The sequence below is a fragment of the Toxorhynchites rutilus genome, chromosome 1 (genome assembly GCF_029784135.1).
Source record: "Toxorhynchites rutilus septentrionalis strain SRP chromosome 1, ASM2978413v1, whole genome shotgun sequence".
Lineage (NCBI taxonomy): Eukaryota > Metazoa > Arthropoda > Insecta > Diptera > Culicidae > Toxorhynchites > Toxorhynchites rutilus.
In genome coordinates, this window is record NC_073744.1 from 181,867,388 (window position 1) to 181,881,423 (window position 14,036).

A 14,036-nucleotide genomic window follows, 5' to 3' on the forward strand; every position below is an offset into this window, starting at 1 on the left:
AAGTCAGAGTCACGTAAATGTTTACTCCTGCGATTTGGAAATATTCGATAAAAAGTGGAAGGAAGAGCTGCCAGATGATTTTTAAAAAAAAGTCTGTAAAAACATGTGAATGTCTGTTAAAAATGTGGAAAAGTCTGTAAAAGTGTGCAGATCTATAGAAATGTCTTTTAACGTTAATTTTCACTTATTCTTTAATACTTTGTACATCACGATGCACGTAAGATTGTATTCTGTATATATATATACAGCCATTCCATGCCAAACTAATATAGTGGTTCTCAGCTCTTCGTCAAGAGTGGTAATTTTGTTCTTTATCGCAAAACATTAAACTCGTATTTTTTTAATTTGTCATTAGGGTGCCCATTTCCATTTTAGGGTGATCCCAAAAATCATTTTTTCCACTTTTTCCCAAAATGACTTTTTTCAAAAATTTATAACTTTCGAACCACTCAACCGATTTAGATGATCGACATATCAAATTTAAGCCAATGAGCTTTAATTGAGAAATATTTAACTTGCATATAATATGGATACTATTTTTAATATGGATTGAAAGCTGAGAATTTTTGCATAAAATATCTCGATATCAGAGATGCTATTTTTTTCGTTTTAGAAATATGATTTTGCAAAACTAATCGATGGTTCGAAAAACAATTTTTCCCCATTTTTCCCACTACAAAAAGTCATAACTTTCGAACTATTGGACCGATTCATATCATCGACATATAAAATTGAAGCTTATGAGTTATTTTTCTTTGAAAAAGTATTACTTGTGCGAAAAAATTGAATTTTGTTTTTGTAATTATGGATTGAGTTAGTTTTTCATAGTTTTCTCGGTTAAAGATAGGAGCGCTATATTTTTTTATATTTTTTATGGAAAGCTGAGGAGTATTTACTTAACATATCTCGATATCAGAGATGCTATAATTATCGTTTTTAAGTTAGAATTTTGTAAATTTAACATGTTTTAAGTCTTCGATCAATATTCATATGTGACTAAACTAGACCTATGCTACTAAAATCCAATCTTCCCGCAAGTGTGAATTTTGCTTATTGGCTTCAATTTAATATATCGATCATCTAAATCGGTTCAGTAGTTCAAATGTTATGATTTTTTGCAGAAAGTTATTTTTGGACAAATGGGGAAAAATTATTTTTTTTAAAAATCATATCTAAAAAACGAAAAAATAGCAACCCTGATATCGAGATATGTTGTGTAAAAAATCCTCAGCTTTCAAGAAAAAATATAAAAATATATAGCGCCCTCTAGTCCAAAGTCATAAAAAAATAAAAAAAATAGTGGGTTATATCTATGATATAACCGCAAGGTTCACGTGGAACTACCTTAGCTTAGCAATCATTCGTTTGTATTGATTAAATTCTTGATTGAATGAAACAGTTTCCAAATTCAATTGAGTTCAATATATTTGCTCTGTGAGTGAAAAAAATGAACAAATGCCGTGTAAAGTCAATTCGTTTATTGTGATTGATTGTTCTTCGTTACAAGTAAATTTAATGACGGACCTTTTACGTTTGGTATGATGACTAGAACAAAATATATGTACGGAAGAATTATCAAACGTTTGATGAACCAGCCTAAGGCTGAAAATCTTTCCAATAAAGACAAAAAAAAAATTATCAAACGATTATTTTATTTTACATTTCCCTTTGAAGTTTACATCCCAAAAGTGTACATACTTCTCGAATCTCGAATTTGCTTGAAACTAGGAAGTTCATTCGCTTCTAGTGTCTGCACGATTTTCCCAGGTTCCTAAGTTTAGAAGATCATGTTAGGACAGACATATTCCACTCTGCACAAAGGCAAGCGAGGACAAAAGTACTCGCAGTTTGCATTTATTTGCAGAGCCGATTTCCCCAGAAACCTCGGTTTTGAAGTCTGTGTTAGGGAAACACATTTCAATCGGAACAAAAATACCCCCGATTTGTATGAATTTGCAATGCCGATTTCCCCTAGGCTGCTTGGTTTTGATGGCTGTGTTAGGGAAACCGTAAATCGGGCCAATCAAAACGATGCAGTTAGGGCGTTTAGATAACGCCTAATATTTTACAGTTATTCAATTGTTTATCTAATGAAAAACAACATTTTGTTAGTTGCGATAGATGCGTAGAAATATTTCCTATCAAGTGATGCAAACATCTCTCCTATCCAGTACGAAATGTTCGAGCTATAAGCATTCGAAATCTTTCATTTTTTCCTGCATGTTCTGTGTTTAGGTTTTCATTTTACCCTCCATATATTCCGGTTAGACGTAGTCCCACGTCAAAACGACTACAATCAATAATTATAATTATGTTTTTCGCAAGTTAAATATTTTTTTATAAAAGGCTAGGTCAATTTTATATGTCGATCATCTAAATCAATTCAGTGATTCAAAAGTTATTAATTTTCATTTGTCATTTTTGGGAAAAAGTGGAAAAAAATGATTTTTCGGACCACTTAATAACTTATGTGCTGTAAGTGTGTTTAAATGTTTCAACGATCTACACACACATACACAAACATACGCGGTGTTAATTTTTATAAAACACAGTATTTCTCCGTTGATATATTGGACATCCACCAAGGCTTGCGGTCTTGTCGTTTTTATTTATAAAAAAATGCAGTGTATATTTTCCATCCGCCATGCAAGGCTATACAAGTTTTAGATCACCACACGGCCATGAACCATGTCTGTCGTAACAATATCGAACAGTAACCCATATTTCGTCATAAGCAGACCCGAAAGCAAATGTAACTTGTTGAAAATAGAATGAAAATTTTTATTCGATGTTGTTTAAATACTTAGAAGACATAGTCCTGACCCTAACTTAACTATTTTTCGATAAATCTCCTTGCATTTCAGCAAAACAATCTTGTCTAGAACAGAAAATAATTATCAGAGACAATTTTCGTTCAAGATTTTTCCTTACCTGCAGAGAATGCAATTGTTCATTAATTGTGAATAACCGTATCCTCTTTTTCGTCTGCAATGATGTCAAGGCAAAAGTACTTATGTGTATGAGTTCCGAACATCATACACACCAGATGGGCCAACAAGAAGGACTGCCGGGCCGCAGGTTGAATATCGCTGGTCTAACGTCATGTGTATTGATATATACTAAATATAATAACTTTTCTGTATTAAAACTATGGAAAAATGTCATATGGTGAGTCAAATATTTTTGATGTGATGAATAGATGTGATGAATGTTTTACAGATATGTCTGTAAATTTACAAACATATTTGTAAATCTGGCATCTCTGGTGGTCTGAGAATTTATTGCAAGAAATCGCTTGAAAACATGCATGAATTTGCTTGAGAATGAAGTGGATTGAGTCCGCACCATTTAGGTTCCCCCCATCAAGCATATTTTGTTCCACCTGTCTGATGTATGTAGTGTCTCTCATCAAAGCAACGCGATTTTTGCAGCCAAAGCTTGGAGAGTTCTATCTTTTTTCGCACTGTCATGGGTGATTTCGCGCTTTACTCTGATTGGTTGACGAATAAAATTGAAGAATTGAAGATTGAAGAAAAAAAATCGCGCTCATTGTGAAGGATTGTAATGCTTCCTTTATGTGATTGTCCGCCTTCGATCTGGCAATAAAACACCAACAACGTCTTTACTTTTATTCATATATTTAAACAATTTTCATCAGTTTTGCTTTGACACATTCAATACTAGTCATATTCATTTTTTTTTACTTTTTCTTCCATTTTGTTAAAAACCTCTTACAAAAAGCTAGTTAGTGAAGAAGATTCTCGTTTCGGCATGTGTGTTTGCTGCTGCTGTTTTTTTTTTGTTTGTCTATGAATTTCCCAAGCTCCTATCCCTATTTCGATGCGCGCTTCGCTCAACACCAAAAGGTGTGTCCATCATCACAATCTCGGCTCTCTGTTTCGCCATACTTCCTTCCTTTTTTTCTCTCTCTCTTCACTCTCGGATTTTGTTTGGTGTTTGGAACAATAGGAACCGAAAAACACGAACCAAAGAAAAAAACGCTTGGGACTGAATTCTGTGGTTTCATCATTGTTGTTGTTACATTGTTACGCTTCTATCTAGAATATTTGCTTCACTTGTTAGCTATATCATTCGTTACGGCTTAATAATTGAATTTCGAGTTCAGTTTTTTTTCATTTCTAGTAAAATAAATAGTATTTCATTCGTTACTCGCTACTTGTTGTGTTTTTTTCTTCTGTGTTGGTTTGAACATGGGTATTATTCGCGCGGAAATGAAGGGAAAAAGAGGGAAATGCAAAACTGTGTTACATCCATTTGTTTTTTTTTTCTGTTTCTCATTTTTTTTTCACTAACTTCTAGGATACAGTGTAACAACATTTAGTTTTTTTTGTGTAGATTTTTATGTTGTAAAATGCTCACGATGGAAAATGGGAAGTTGGAGGAAAGGGGGAATTTACTTACGCTCTTGATTGTAGCAGTAGTTTTTTTTTCCTTTTTAAGGAAGGAATACAATAGGAGTTTGTTTTTGTTGTTGTCTTTCTCGAATGCATATTTTGTACACTGCACATGTATTTTGTTTGTTTCTATCTTATTTGTTTAGAACAACTAGCCGATTGACATCGTTAGAAAAGAAACGGGAAAAAAGGGTAAAAACAACGAGCTTCAATTTGCATTTTTGGCGTTTTTTTTCCTCTATTCTCAACTCTTCAAAAAACGAGATTTTGTTTGGTTGCTTCAAGACACGAAATTACAACTTGTTTGGTTTATCATTTATTAGTGTTAGTTTTCTTTTTCTTTTGCTTCGTTAGTAGCTCTACGTGTTTTTTTTTTGTTTTTTCTTTGCTTCTTCAAACTTGATTTTGTATCAACTCGAAGAATGACTGCTCTTCCCATTCTTTCGAAGGGAGTGAGGCCATTGGCCCCTGTCTTTTATATCCTCAAACATCAATTGCACTGTCTTAAACTTGTTCAGCGTTGTATTTGCGCGGCTCTTGAAAATTTTCTCGCGATGGTACAAAATGGTACCATCACTCGTAGTTTAGCACACTATTCGGTTTCCATGAGGTGTGTTGTTTTGTGGATTTCCTTTTGTATAGTTAGTGGAGTCTACACATTAACGGTAACTTTCAAGGGGGTGAAAATTTTATACACACACAGACACTTGTTTGCATTTCATCTTTATTATTATTGACCTAACCGAGGTGGATCCTTTTCCATGTTTTTTAAGTTCCTGTCATTACGGGTGAGATGGGCTACGTTACACAATCACAATCACTGTCATGTTTGTTCTCTGTTATTGTTCTAGTTTGGGGCTGATGATGGTGCGTGTGTTTATTTGCAGTAAGCATACTTCATTTTGTTGTCGTTGATTGGTAGAATGTCATTCTTTCATTCTCACATGCATTTTTGTCGGTTGATTTCATATTCTGTTGGTCGATCCAAAGGCAACATATAATTACACATAGCAGCGCGGTTGTGCGCACATTTCATTTTCTTTCTGGTTTGGCATCTAGTGTTATATGTGACCGGGAGTTCTCCAGCTAGACATGGTCATGATTATATGTTCACTATTTTGCGACTTCTTCAACACTAAAGGTGGTCATACACTGTTTGTTCGAAGGCCAAATATTTGACACTTTTTGACAGATAAAATTAAAGTTTAAGATGAAGTTTTTAATTTTGTACAAACACTGTTTTGTTTACCACTTTTCAATTATCAACAACAATGTCAATCATCGAACATCGAACATGGAAAAAATCGACTGAAATATTTAAGGTAACCCAGCCATGCACCCACAGGTTTGACGAACAGGCCGAACAAATATTTTAGGCATCCAATAACCGCGGATGCGGAAATGTGGCCGTACGAATTGTATACAATCGTGAAAGTAAACAACTACATAGAATTGTATACGTGTGGTCACATTGCTACCTGCTAGAACGCGAACGAAATTGTTTGTTTGTTTTCGTCAGTTATCGTACAATCCAATTTTCGTGTGTACTCCGATGCAATGTCACCTAGGCCTAATTTCGCCACCGCCAGTTCATACGAATTTGGTTGGCAAGAGTAATCATTGAACTGGAGCTTTTTTCTTCGGAAAATCAGTTAGCTGACGCTTCAACAAATGCCTTACAAACAACAATCAACGGAGGAGGAATTTCATCAAGATACTGTGGCGGAGAATATAGCAAACCCATAATTTTCGCTATATTAACGGTTTGTTGATGAGATTTTCACTTCCCCACGAACAAGGACGTATACAACTTATTCTGCACAATAGGGAAACTGTCTGTGGAAAGTCGCAAGCAGAGATCGAAATGATAGCCGAGAAAAACAGTTAAGAATCTAGGAGGCGAGATAATGCTACACGCTCACTTCGATTATCGCGAAATACGCAATGCCAATTTTTATTTTTCGGCGAGTTATGATTGCCGAAAAATGATTACATTTTCAGTGACTTCTTGATGCCGATAATGTTTTTCACTTCTTCAGTACAGCTAAAAACATTGCATGAAAACATGCGGTAACATAGGGTTCATCGGGAAGTGAAGATGGCTAACGTTGGTAAAGTTAGCTTTAATTTCTCGCTCCATATTTTCAGTACTAAATAAGAGACGAAAAAGCATTCTTGTTGAACTTCAGAGATCTCATCTCAGACATCTCTTCCTCTGAAAAAAAAAAAATTCTGTGAAAAGGAAGAGACAAAAATTTCAACATTACACGATTCATCGAAAACTAAATTGATTGACTTATCTCGCAACCGAGCGATAATTTCGGTCTCTGGCCGCAAGCCTACGATAATGTGTAACCGTTGAACGCAGTATTTTCTTCGGTGGAGAAGCACCGCATTTTATCGAGTGGTCTTCACTATCATCAATATTACCATAGATCTAGGCGTCTAACTTCAACAAATACTGTGCCATTTTTGGGAGAACAACATGTTTACGTGTCTTTATGAATCATCACGACATTCACGGACAAAAGTATCCGTCCAACATTCATGAAACCTTCGTCACTTCTCAAAGAACGTAAAATAGAAGGTAAGGGATATGTCATGTGTATACACACGGAGAGCGCATGTGTTACACACACAACGAAGTTAGTAAGAAAAAATCCTCAATTTGTTCGAAGTTCTGAAGTTTTTTCAATATTTCTCGATTTTAAAAGTTCTAAAAATTATAAAAAGTGACAAAATCGCACTGACAGTGGACTGACAGTGGCATGTGTTTGAATGTTTCACAGACTACTTTGATGTAATAATAAAGTGCGGTAAAGATGGACACCTCAGACGGCTCGCACACCGGAGCAATAAGCAACTAGCAAGCTGCAATACGCAATATGCAACAGGCAACATATTTTGTTGCCCTTCGCATACCACAGTAATAAAAACGCCTGACATTATGCAAACAATCTGATTGATGAACGAAACTTGTCAAATTATGGGCGATAAGTTGCTTTTCAATCAACACGTCATGTTGCTAGCGATATACAGTCAATCGAAAAATTAAGTATACACCCCGTGTTGGTTTGTTATTTTTGAGTTTTTCGGGGTTAAAAAGCAAATAACTTTTTCCTTCTCACAATCTTGTAATGACAATAAAAATTAAAATGGTCACATTTCTACTTCATGTTTGAAAAAAAAAACAAAAAATCTTCAATTCAGACGTTACAAAATTGAGTGTACAGTTCAAGTTTTTCTTGAAAAGAAAATTGAAATCAGCTCAGAAATGTTAACAGATAACAAATATAAATCTTCTAGTATTTGGTATCGCCCCCTTTGGCGTTCAGCACTGTCTGCAAGCGCTGAGTGCAGATTTTTGGTCACTGTAAACGGAATGCTCTCCCATTTCTTGATTCCCCACCATAGATACTCAATAGTGTTCAAATCCGGAGATTGCGGTGGTGTTTTGAGTTTATTGGGACATTATAGAGTAGGCACTTCCGCACGATGAGATCAGTTTGCTTCGGATCATTATCCTGCTGAAAGAGACCCAATTTCTGCACGGGACACTGAAGGTTACGTTTCAGGATGTTCAATGAAGCCATCTTGTCCATCGCCGAATCGATAAACTCCATGGTTCCAGTTCCAGAAGCCGCCAATGTATGATACATCAACTGATTATCGCCGTCGTGTTTTACTGTGGGAACCAAATGCTGAATCTGGAGCACCAATTCTGGTTTCCTTCACATCATTTGTCTTCCATCCGATCCAAAGAGATTGGTTTACATCACTCATCCGTATAAAGGACCTTGTTTTAGAATTCTTTAGGTCTGTTAACATATTCCTTAGCAAACAACAGTCGTTTTTTCATATTCACGTTTGAGATGAAAGACTTTTCACGACCTACACGACCCCTCAGATTGTTCCCGTATACTACTCTCCGGACAGTGCCTGTGCTGACAGGTCTTCCGGCTACTTCGGTAGCCAATTTAGGAATGTTTGTTCTAGGGTTCTTTCGAAATGTTCGCACAATTACTCGTTCATCATCAGAAGACATGATACGTTTGTGTCTTCTATATTTATTTATTCATTTACTATGACTCTTCATCCCAATGAGATTAGATCTGATTCACTACTTTTCTCTAATAAACCCGATCCATGGCTGCAGTTCTCCAACTCCCCGGCTGCACCGATTCTCGCCAAGTCCTGCTCCACCTGGTCCAAACACCTCGCTCAATGGGCTCCTTCCTCTTCTTGTTCCTACCGGATTCGATGCGAACACCATCTTTGCAGGGCTGCTGTCCGGCAATCTTGCAACTTTCCCTGTCTATCGAACTTGTCCAGCCTTGGCGACTTTCTGGATGCTGGGTTCGCCATAGAGTTGCGCCAGTTCGTGGTTCATTCTCCTTTTCCATACTCTGTTTTCCTGTACACCACCGTATATTGTTCTGAGCACTCGGCGTTCGAAAACACCAAGCGCTTGTGAGTCCTCTTCAAGCATCGTTCATGCTTCGTGCCCATAGAGAACAATCGGTCGAATTAGGGATTTGTACATGGTACACTTCGTACGGGATCGGAGTTTGTTGGACCTCAAGGATTTGCGGAGCCCATAGTAGGCACGACTTCCATTGACTATGCGTCTTCGAATTTCACGACTGTTGTTGTTGTCAATTGTTATCAACAATCCAAGGTAGACAAATTCCTCTACCACCTCGAGCTCGCCGCCGACGATCACAACACTCCTACCAAGAAGAACTCTGTTGCGATCAGTCCCTCCTGCTCACATGTATTTAGTCTTAGACGCATTGATCTCAAGCCCACTCAGCCCTGCTTCGTGTTTCAGTCGGGTATACAAGTCGGCTACCGTCGCATGTGTTCTTCTGATTATGTCCACGTCATCGGCGAAGCAAATAAATTGACTAGACTTGTTGAAAATCGTGCCCCGCATGTTCAAGCCCGCTCTCGGCATAACACCTTCCAGCGCCACTTTGAAGAGCAGACATGAGAGTCCATCGCCTTGTCGAAGTCCCATGTGAGTTTCAAATGATTCCGACAGCTCACCTGAGATCCGCACACTCTTTATCGTTGCCTGAATCAGTTTTGTCAGCTTTCGGGGAAAGCCGTGTTCGTCCAAGATCCTCCATAGCTGTCGGTGGAGGGACCTGGTATTCGCGGCACTTTTGGAGAATCTGCCGCAGTGTAAAAATCTGGTCCGTCGTCGAGCGAACTTCCCACGAAACTGCTTACTATTGGCGATAAACGACGGAAGAGGATCTGAGACAGAATTTTGTAGGTACCATTGAGGATTGTGATGGAACGATAGTTATCACAACCCAACTAGTCGCCTTTTTGTTAGATGGGACAGATTACTCCGTCCTTCCACTCCTCCGGAAGCTGTTCTGTGTCCCAGATTCTGACTATCAATCAGTGCATACACTCTACAAGTTTTCCCGGACCTCCCTTAAAGAGCTACGCTACGAGGCCATCCTTACCAACTGCTTTGTGGTTCTTTAGCTGATTAATGGCCTCCTTAACTTCATCCATAGTCGGGGGTGGTACGTCGTCGTTGTTCACTGCACCGGTGTAGTCCTCCTCAACGCCCTCTTAGTCTCCTCCGGAAAAAAGTAGAATCCGGAAGAGTTCATCCGTCGTGACGAATTTGATGAACTCGGTATTTTTATGAATACCAAGATACTGTTATGTCATGTAGTAAAATAAGTATATTTGCCACTCGTGTCTTAATGAAGTAAGTTTAATTTCGTATTTATTTAGCTTTTTTGCTAACATTTTGAATCTTGTCTTGCTTTTTAGGAAAGAAAAGATAAACAAACAGCAATTTACCCGCCTGGTGGCATTTTCAAAACGAAATCCTGACGAATCCAGAGGACGTAATTTTGTTTATTTGGATTCGGTAAATGCGCTTTGGGATGTAATAAAGGACTAAAAATGTAGCTCCCATAGGCCCATTGAAACATGGCGAAACTTCCGATTGTCCTGAATGAGTAGATTTTTTTTTTGTTGTATTTTTTTTGGATTAGACTAACAGAGAGTTGCAACATCATAAAATGGCAATGGAGGCCACAAATACGTTGTAATAGTGTGAGAGAAACAATAATCAATAATCTCTTATCAAAAAGAACGATCATTATGATTGATTATGTATAATATTGATTTGTTGATATTTTGAGTATGAAATAATAACTTTAAAGTTTTTCCAACATTGCAGAGCTGGTTTTTGTAATTCAAACATTCGTAATTGGTGGAGAAGACTCGAATAAATATCTATTACGTAATCGAACTCGTATATTTACGTAATAGATATTTTAAACAATATTATTTTGAAGGCATACTTTGAATGAAAGAATATTAAAAAAGTGATAATAAGTTTCAAACAAGGAAAAAATGAGTTTATCATTGCAAAGCATTCAAAAGATGCTGTTTTTAAATTATTCTCTAGTTCTTTTTCCATAATTTTGATATCCGTCTAAAGAAAATCTGAATCACTTTCTGCTTTTGGCAAATTCTTCGAAACCCATCAGATGTTTTATATGAAGATTATGCTTCTGATCGACGCTGCTGACCAGTTTTTGTTTAAATAATCAAATCAAATCTCATGTTCCGTATATCAAATTACACGAAAATGGGAAGGATAAAAGGATTAAACCTCAGAATCCCATATGGGAGTAGCTCAGATTATACTAATTGTGAGGTGGATCAATTCGGCTTTGTTCTGAGATATAGAAATAACTATTATGCATCAAAATTGTAGAAACGGTTATCAAGAATGATTCTACCCTTGACCTATACTGAATACTTCTAACTAATATGAAAGAATATGCGAGATGTTCATTATTATACATAATAGTCATGTTTTATCTCTAGAGTAATTTATAGAAAGTGAAAATAAAATTACATTCTCATATGTTCAACAAACCAACTACCAAGTATTCCTCCTCATCTTTGAACCAGCATTTGATTCTTGTGTTAGTTTGTGTAGCTGATGAACATATATTCATGACCAAAAATCTGCGTGGAATATGGTTTTTTTCTTTCTTTATCCTATCCGAGTTATCTATCCGTTCCTGAATAAAACTGTTCGCGCGCACATTTGTGGGTCCGCATATTCGGTGTGTAACACATCGATCTAAACCACAACTAACAATCCTCTTTCCTAGGTCTGAATTTCGCGCAACCTAAACTTGCAAAGCACAACCGAAACAAGCTGACCGCTATTTCTATCTCTCACTATTTGATTTGAGCTGTTTTTACATAGCGTCACACCAATTACAAAAACCACTGCGCTGCGCTCTCTTTATCCACTTTTAACCGACAAATTTCATACACCTACACATTTAACATAACTTTTGTTATGCATTATATTAGTTTTTCCCCCCATAATTCCCACCCATTCGCAGTCCGCTTTTTCTTTTTGACTTTTTTGGTTCTGACATAATTGATTCGGAACACTGATTTTTGCACTTCCTGTGTTCGTCTCTCTGTTGGATGTTCCGCTCACTAAATTGATAAATCCTACGATCTTACATTAATGTTTTCTTTTTTAAGTCCCCATTTCGAACAAGAAACCAAAAATCTAACTTTCTATCTAAAGAACGGTCTTTGTTTTCTCTCGTGTGTGTATGTATGTGTGTGTGGTTTATATGTATATTTTGCATACACACAGTTTCTTTTATTCTCTTCGCGGAGTGTGCTGCTCTCTGTCTGTTTTACACTTACATTAGTTTCTCCTAGGATTAAATGCTCTGATAAAATAAACATGATTTTCTCTTTTCTCCGAAATATATATGGAACATAATTCGAACTAAACGAGACAAACAAAAAATGTCACAAACAGAAAACAAAAATGCATAAAAAGCGCATTACTTTCTCACTTTTAGCGTCTATCAAATGTTACAGAAATAATAAACGGTCGAACGGAAGCAATTAACTTTCGCGCGTGTGTTCTGCACTCGGTTGCGTATGCTTCTTCTCTAATAGAAAGGACGAATTCGTTTTGTGTCTTAAAGTTGCGTGAAATCAATGGGATTGGCGCGTTGTTTAGAAGGTAAAAAAGCATGTCACGCCCTCTGTGGCTTCCCCAGCTTCGAGAGAATAACTCAAACTCAAACATTCACTACTTCAGGATGGCACGATTCGTTAGTCTCAGCATCGGGAGAGTGGCTTTTTTTGTTGAAGCGTGTGTTTTTCTAACGTTAAGATCATATACACATGTATACATATATATCATAGTTTTCTTGCTTTGTGTTACTTGTTTGAACAATGCGTTGTCACTTGTGTGATTCGATTCATGATACGCTCTGATGAGAGATGCCGTTCAAACAAATGCAAATTTGGAACAGATCTCTTCTCGTTTCCTTCTGTTCGTTTCCGCGCAAACGCGCGATAACTAAAAGCTACAAAGAGTATTATACTTTATCACCACATATTTTGTTACAATTACCAATAGTTGTTGTTAATGACTTAACGGACTACCTTAAAGACAATTTTCTCTCTGTTATCCCACTAATAGAGCATTGTTACTTGGATTGTTTCCTTAAAATATACACAGGTAAATATACAAATATTCTTGTTTTTTTTGTTCTTCCTTATAATGCTCAAATGTGTGTGTACTGATAAACCAGTTAAAATACGCTCGAATCTATTATAATAGAATGTGTTGGTTGTTTCTCTTCTCCTAAGGGAATAAGTAGCGACTCGCTAAATACACGTTATCCTCCTCCTCATTAATCGGGGCGCGCGCGTCTAAGCAATAATTAATATCAAATGGTGTATTTTTTTGGGTGAAAACGTACCAAGCTCAATATTTGCAATAAATATACACCTGCAGAGAAAACATTTCTATTGTTTTTTTTGCTACACCACGCGGTTCGTATGTTTGCTCTCAACATGGATCGAATTGGCTTTGCTCTCTTCTTTCTCTAAAACTGCGGGACGAAATAAACAAAAATAAGCATCTCTCGTTGGCTGCGTTCGCCTTCGCCCACATATATGTCTTAAAAGCGCTACTATAAATACACGACTATATATTTCTGTGTGGAGCAATTTGCCTCGCGCCCCCTTGGAGCGCGAGAGAAAAGCTCAACAATATTTTTTTTTCTTTGAATCCTTTCTTTTAAATGCCTAGCTAAAAACGGACGAAACATATATGCGTGAAAAAAACTCTAATACCGGGCGCATCGGTGCAAAAATGTTCACCTACAGTTGACCTGTTTTTCCGATCAAGCCAAAGTATTATAACCATCAGGCGAATAAAAAAATAAACTAAGAAAAATAATTAACAACTCACTCGTCGCCATTCAACGCGGCAACTACGCTTTAATATTACTGCTGCTGCTAGTACTGCTGCTCCTCATTGCATCAAACCATTACGAACGCTTCCTCGCCGCAGAACAGAAACGGAAACTGGTCGATCATCGTTTGCACAATGTCCTCCAGGTAGGGCCGCATTGTCTCGAAGCGCATCATGTCGGTGAACTCGATGGGCAGCAGCGTGGGCCACCAGCAGATCGCCAGGTTCTTGCTGTCCATGCTGTTCAGCTTCGAGTTCTCGGAGACACTGGAAGAGATAGAAATATACGAATGATTTAACATAATTCGTGATACGTGACGATGTTC

At 37.1% G+C, this 14,036-nt stretch overlaps 1 protein-coding gene across 8 annotated transcripts in view; it reads right to left on the bottom strand.

Annotated features, from left to right (window-relative positions):
- Window positions 1-4,121: 4,121 nt before the first annotated feature.
- The window catches only part of LOC129764985 (rho GTPase-activating protein 190), a 70,932-nt gene continuing 61,017 nt past the window's right edge, over window positions 4,122-14,036 (bottom strand). For all 8 annotated transcript variants that reach the window (XM_055764721.1, XM_055764730.1, XM_055764764.1 and 5 more), the window contains one exon: window positions 4,122-13,977. In XM_055764721.1, coding sequence (XP_055620696.1) covers window positions 13,779-13,977 — 199 coding nt within the window. In that variant the 3' untranslated portion in view covers window positions 4,122-13,778. The remainder of the gene's footprint in view (window positions 13,978-14,036) is intronic.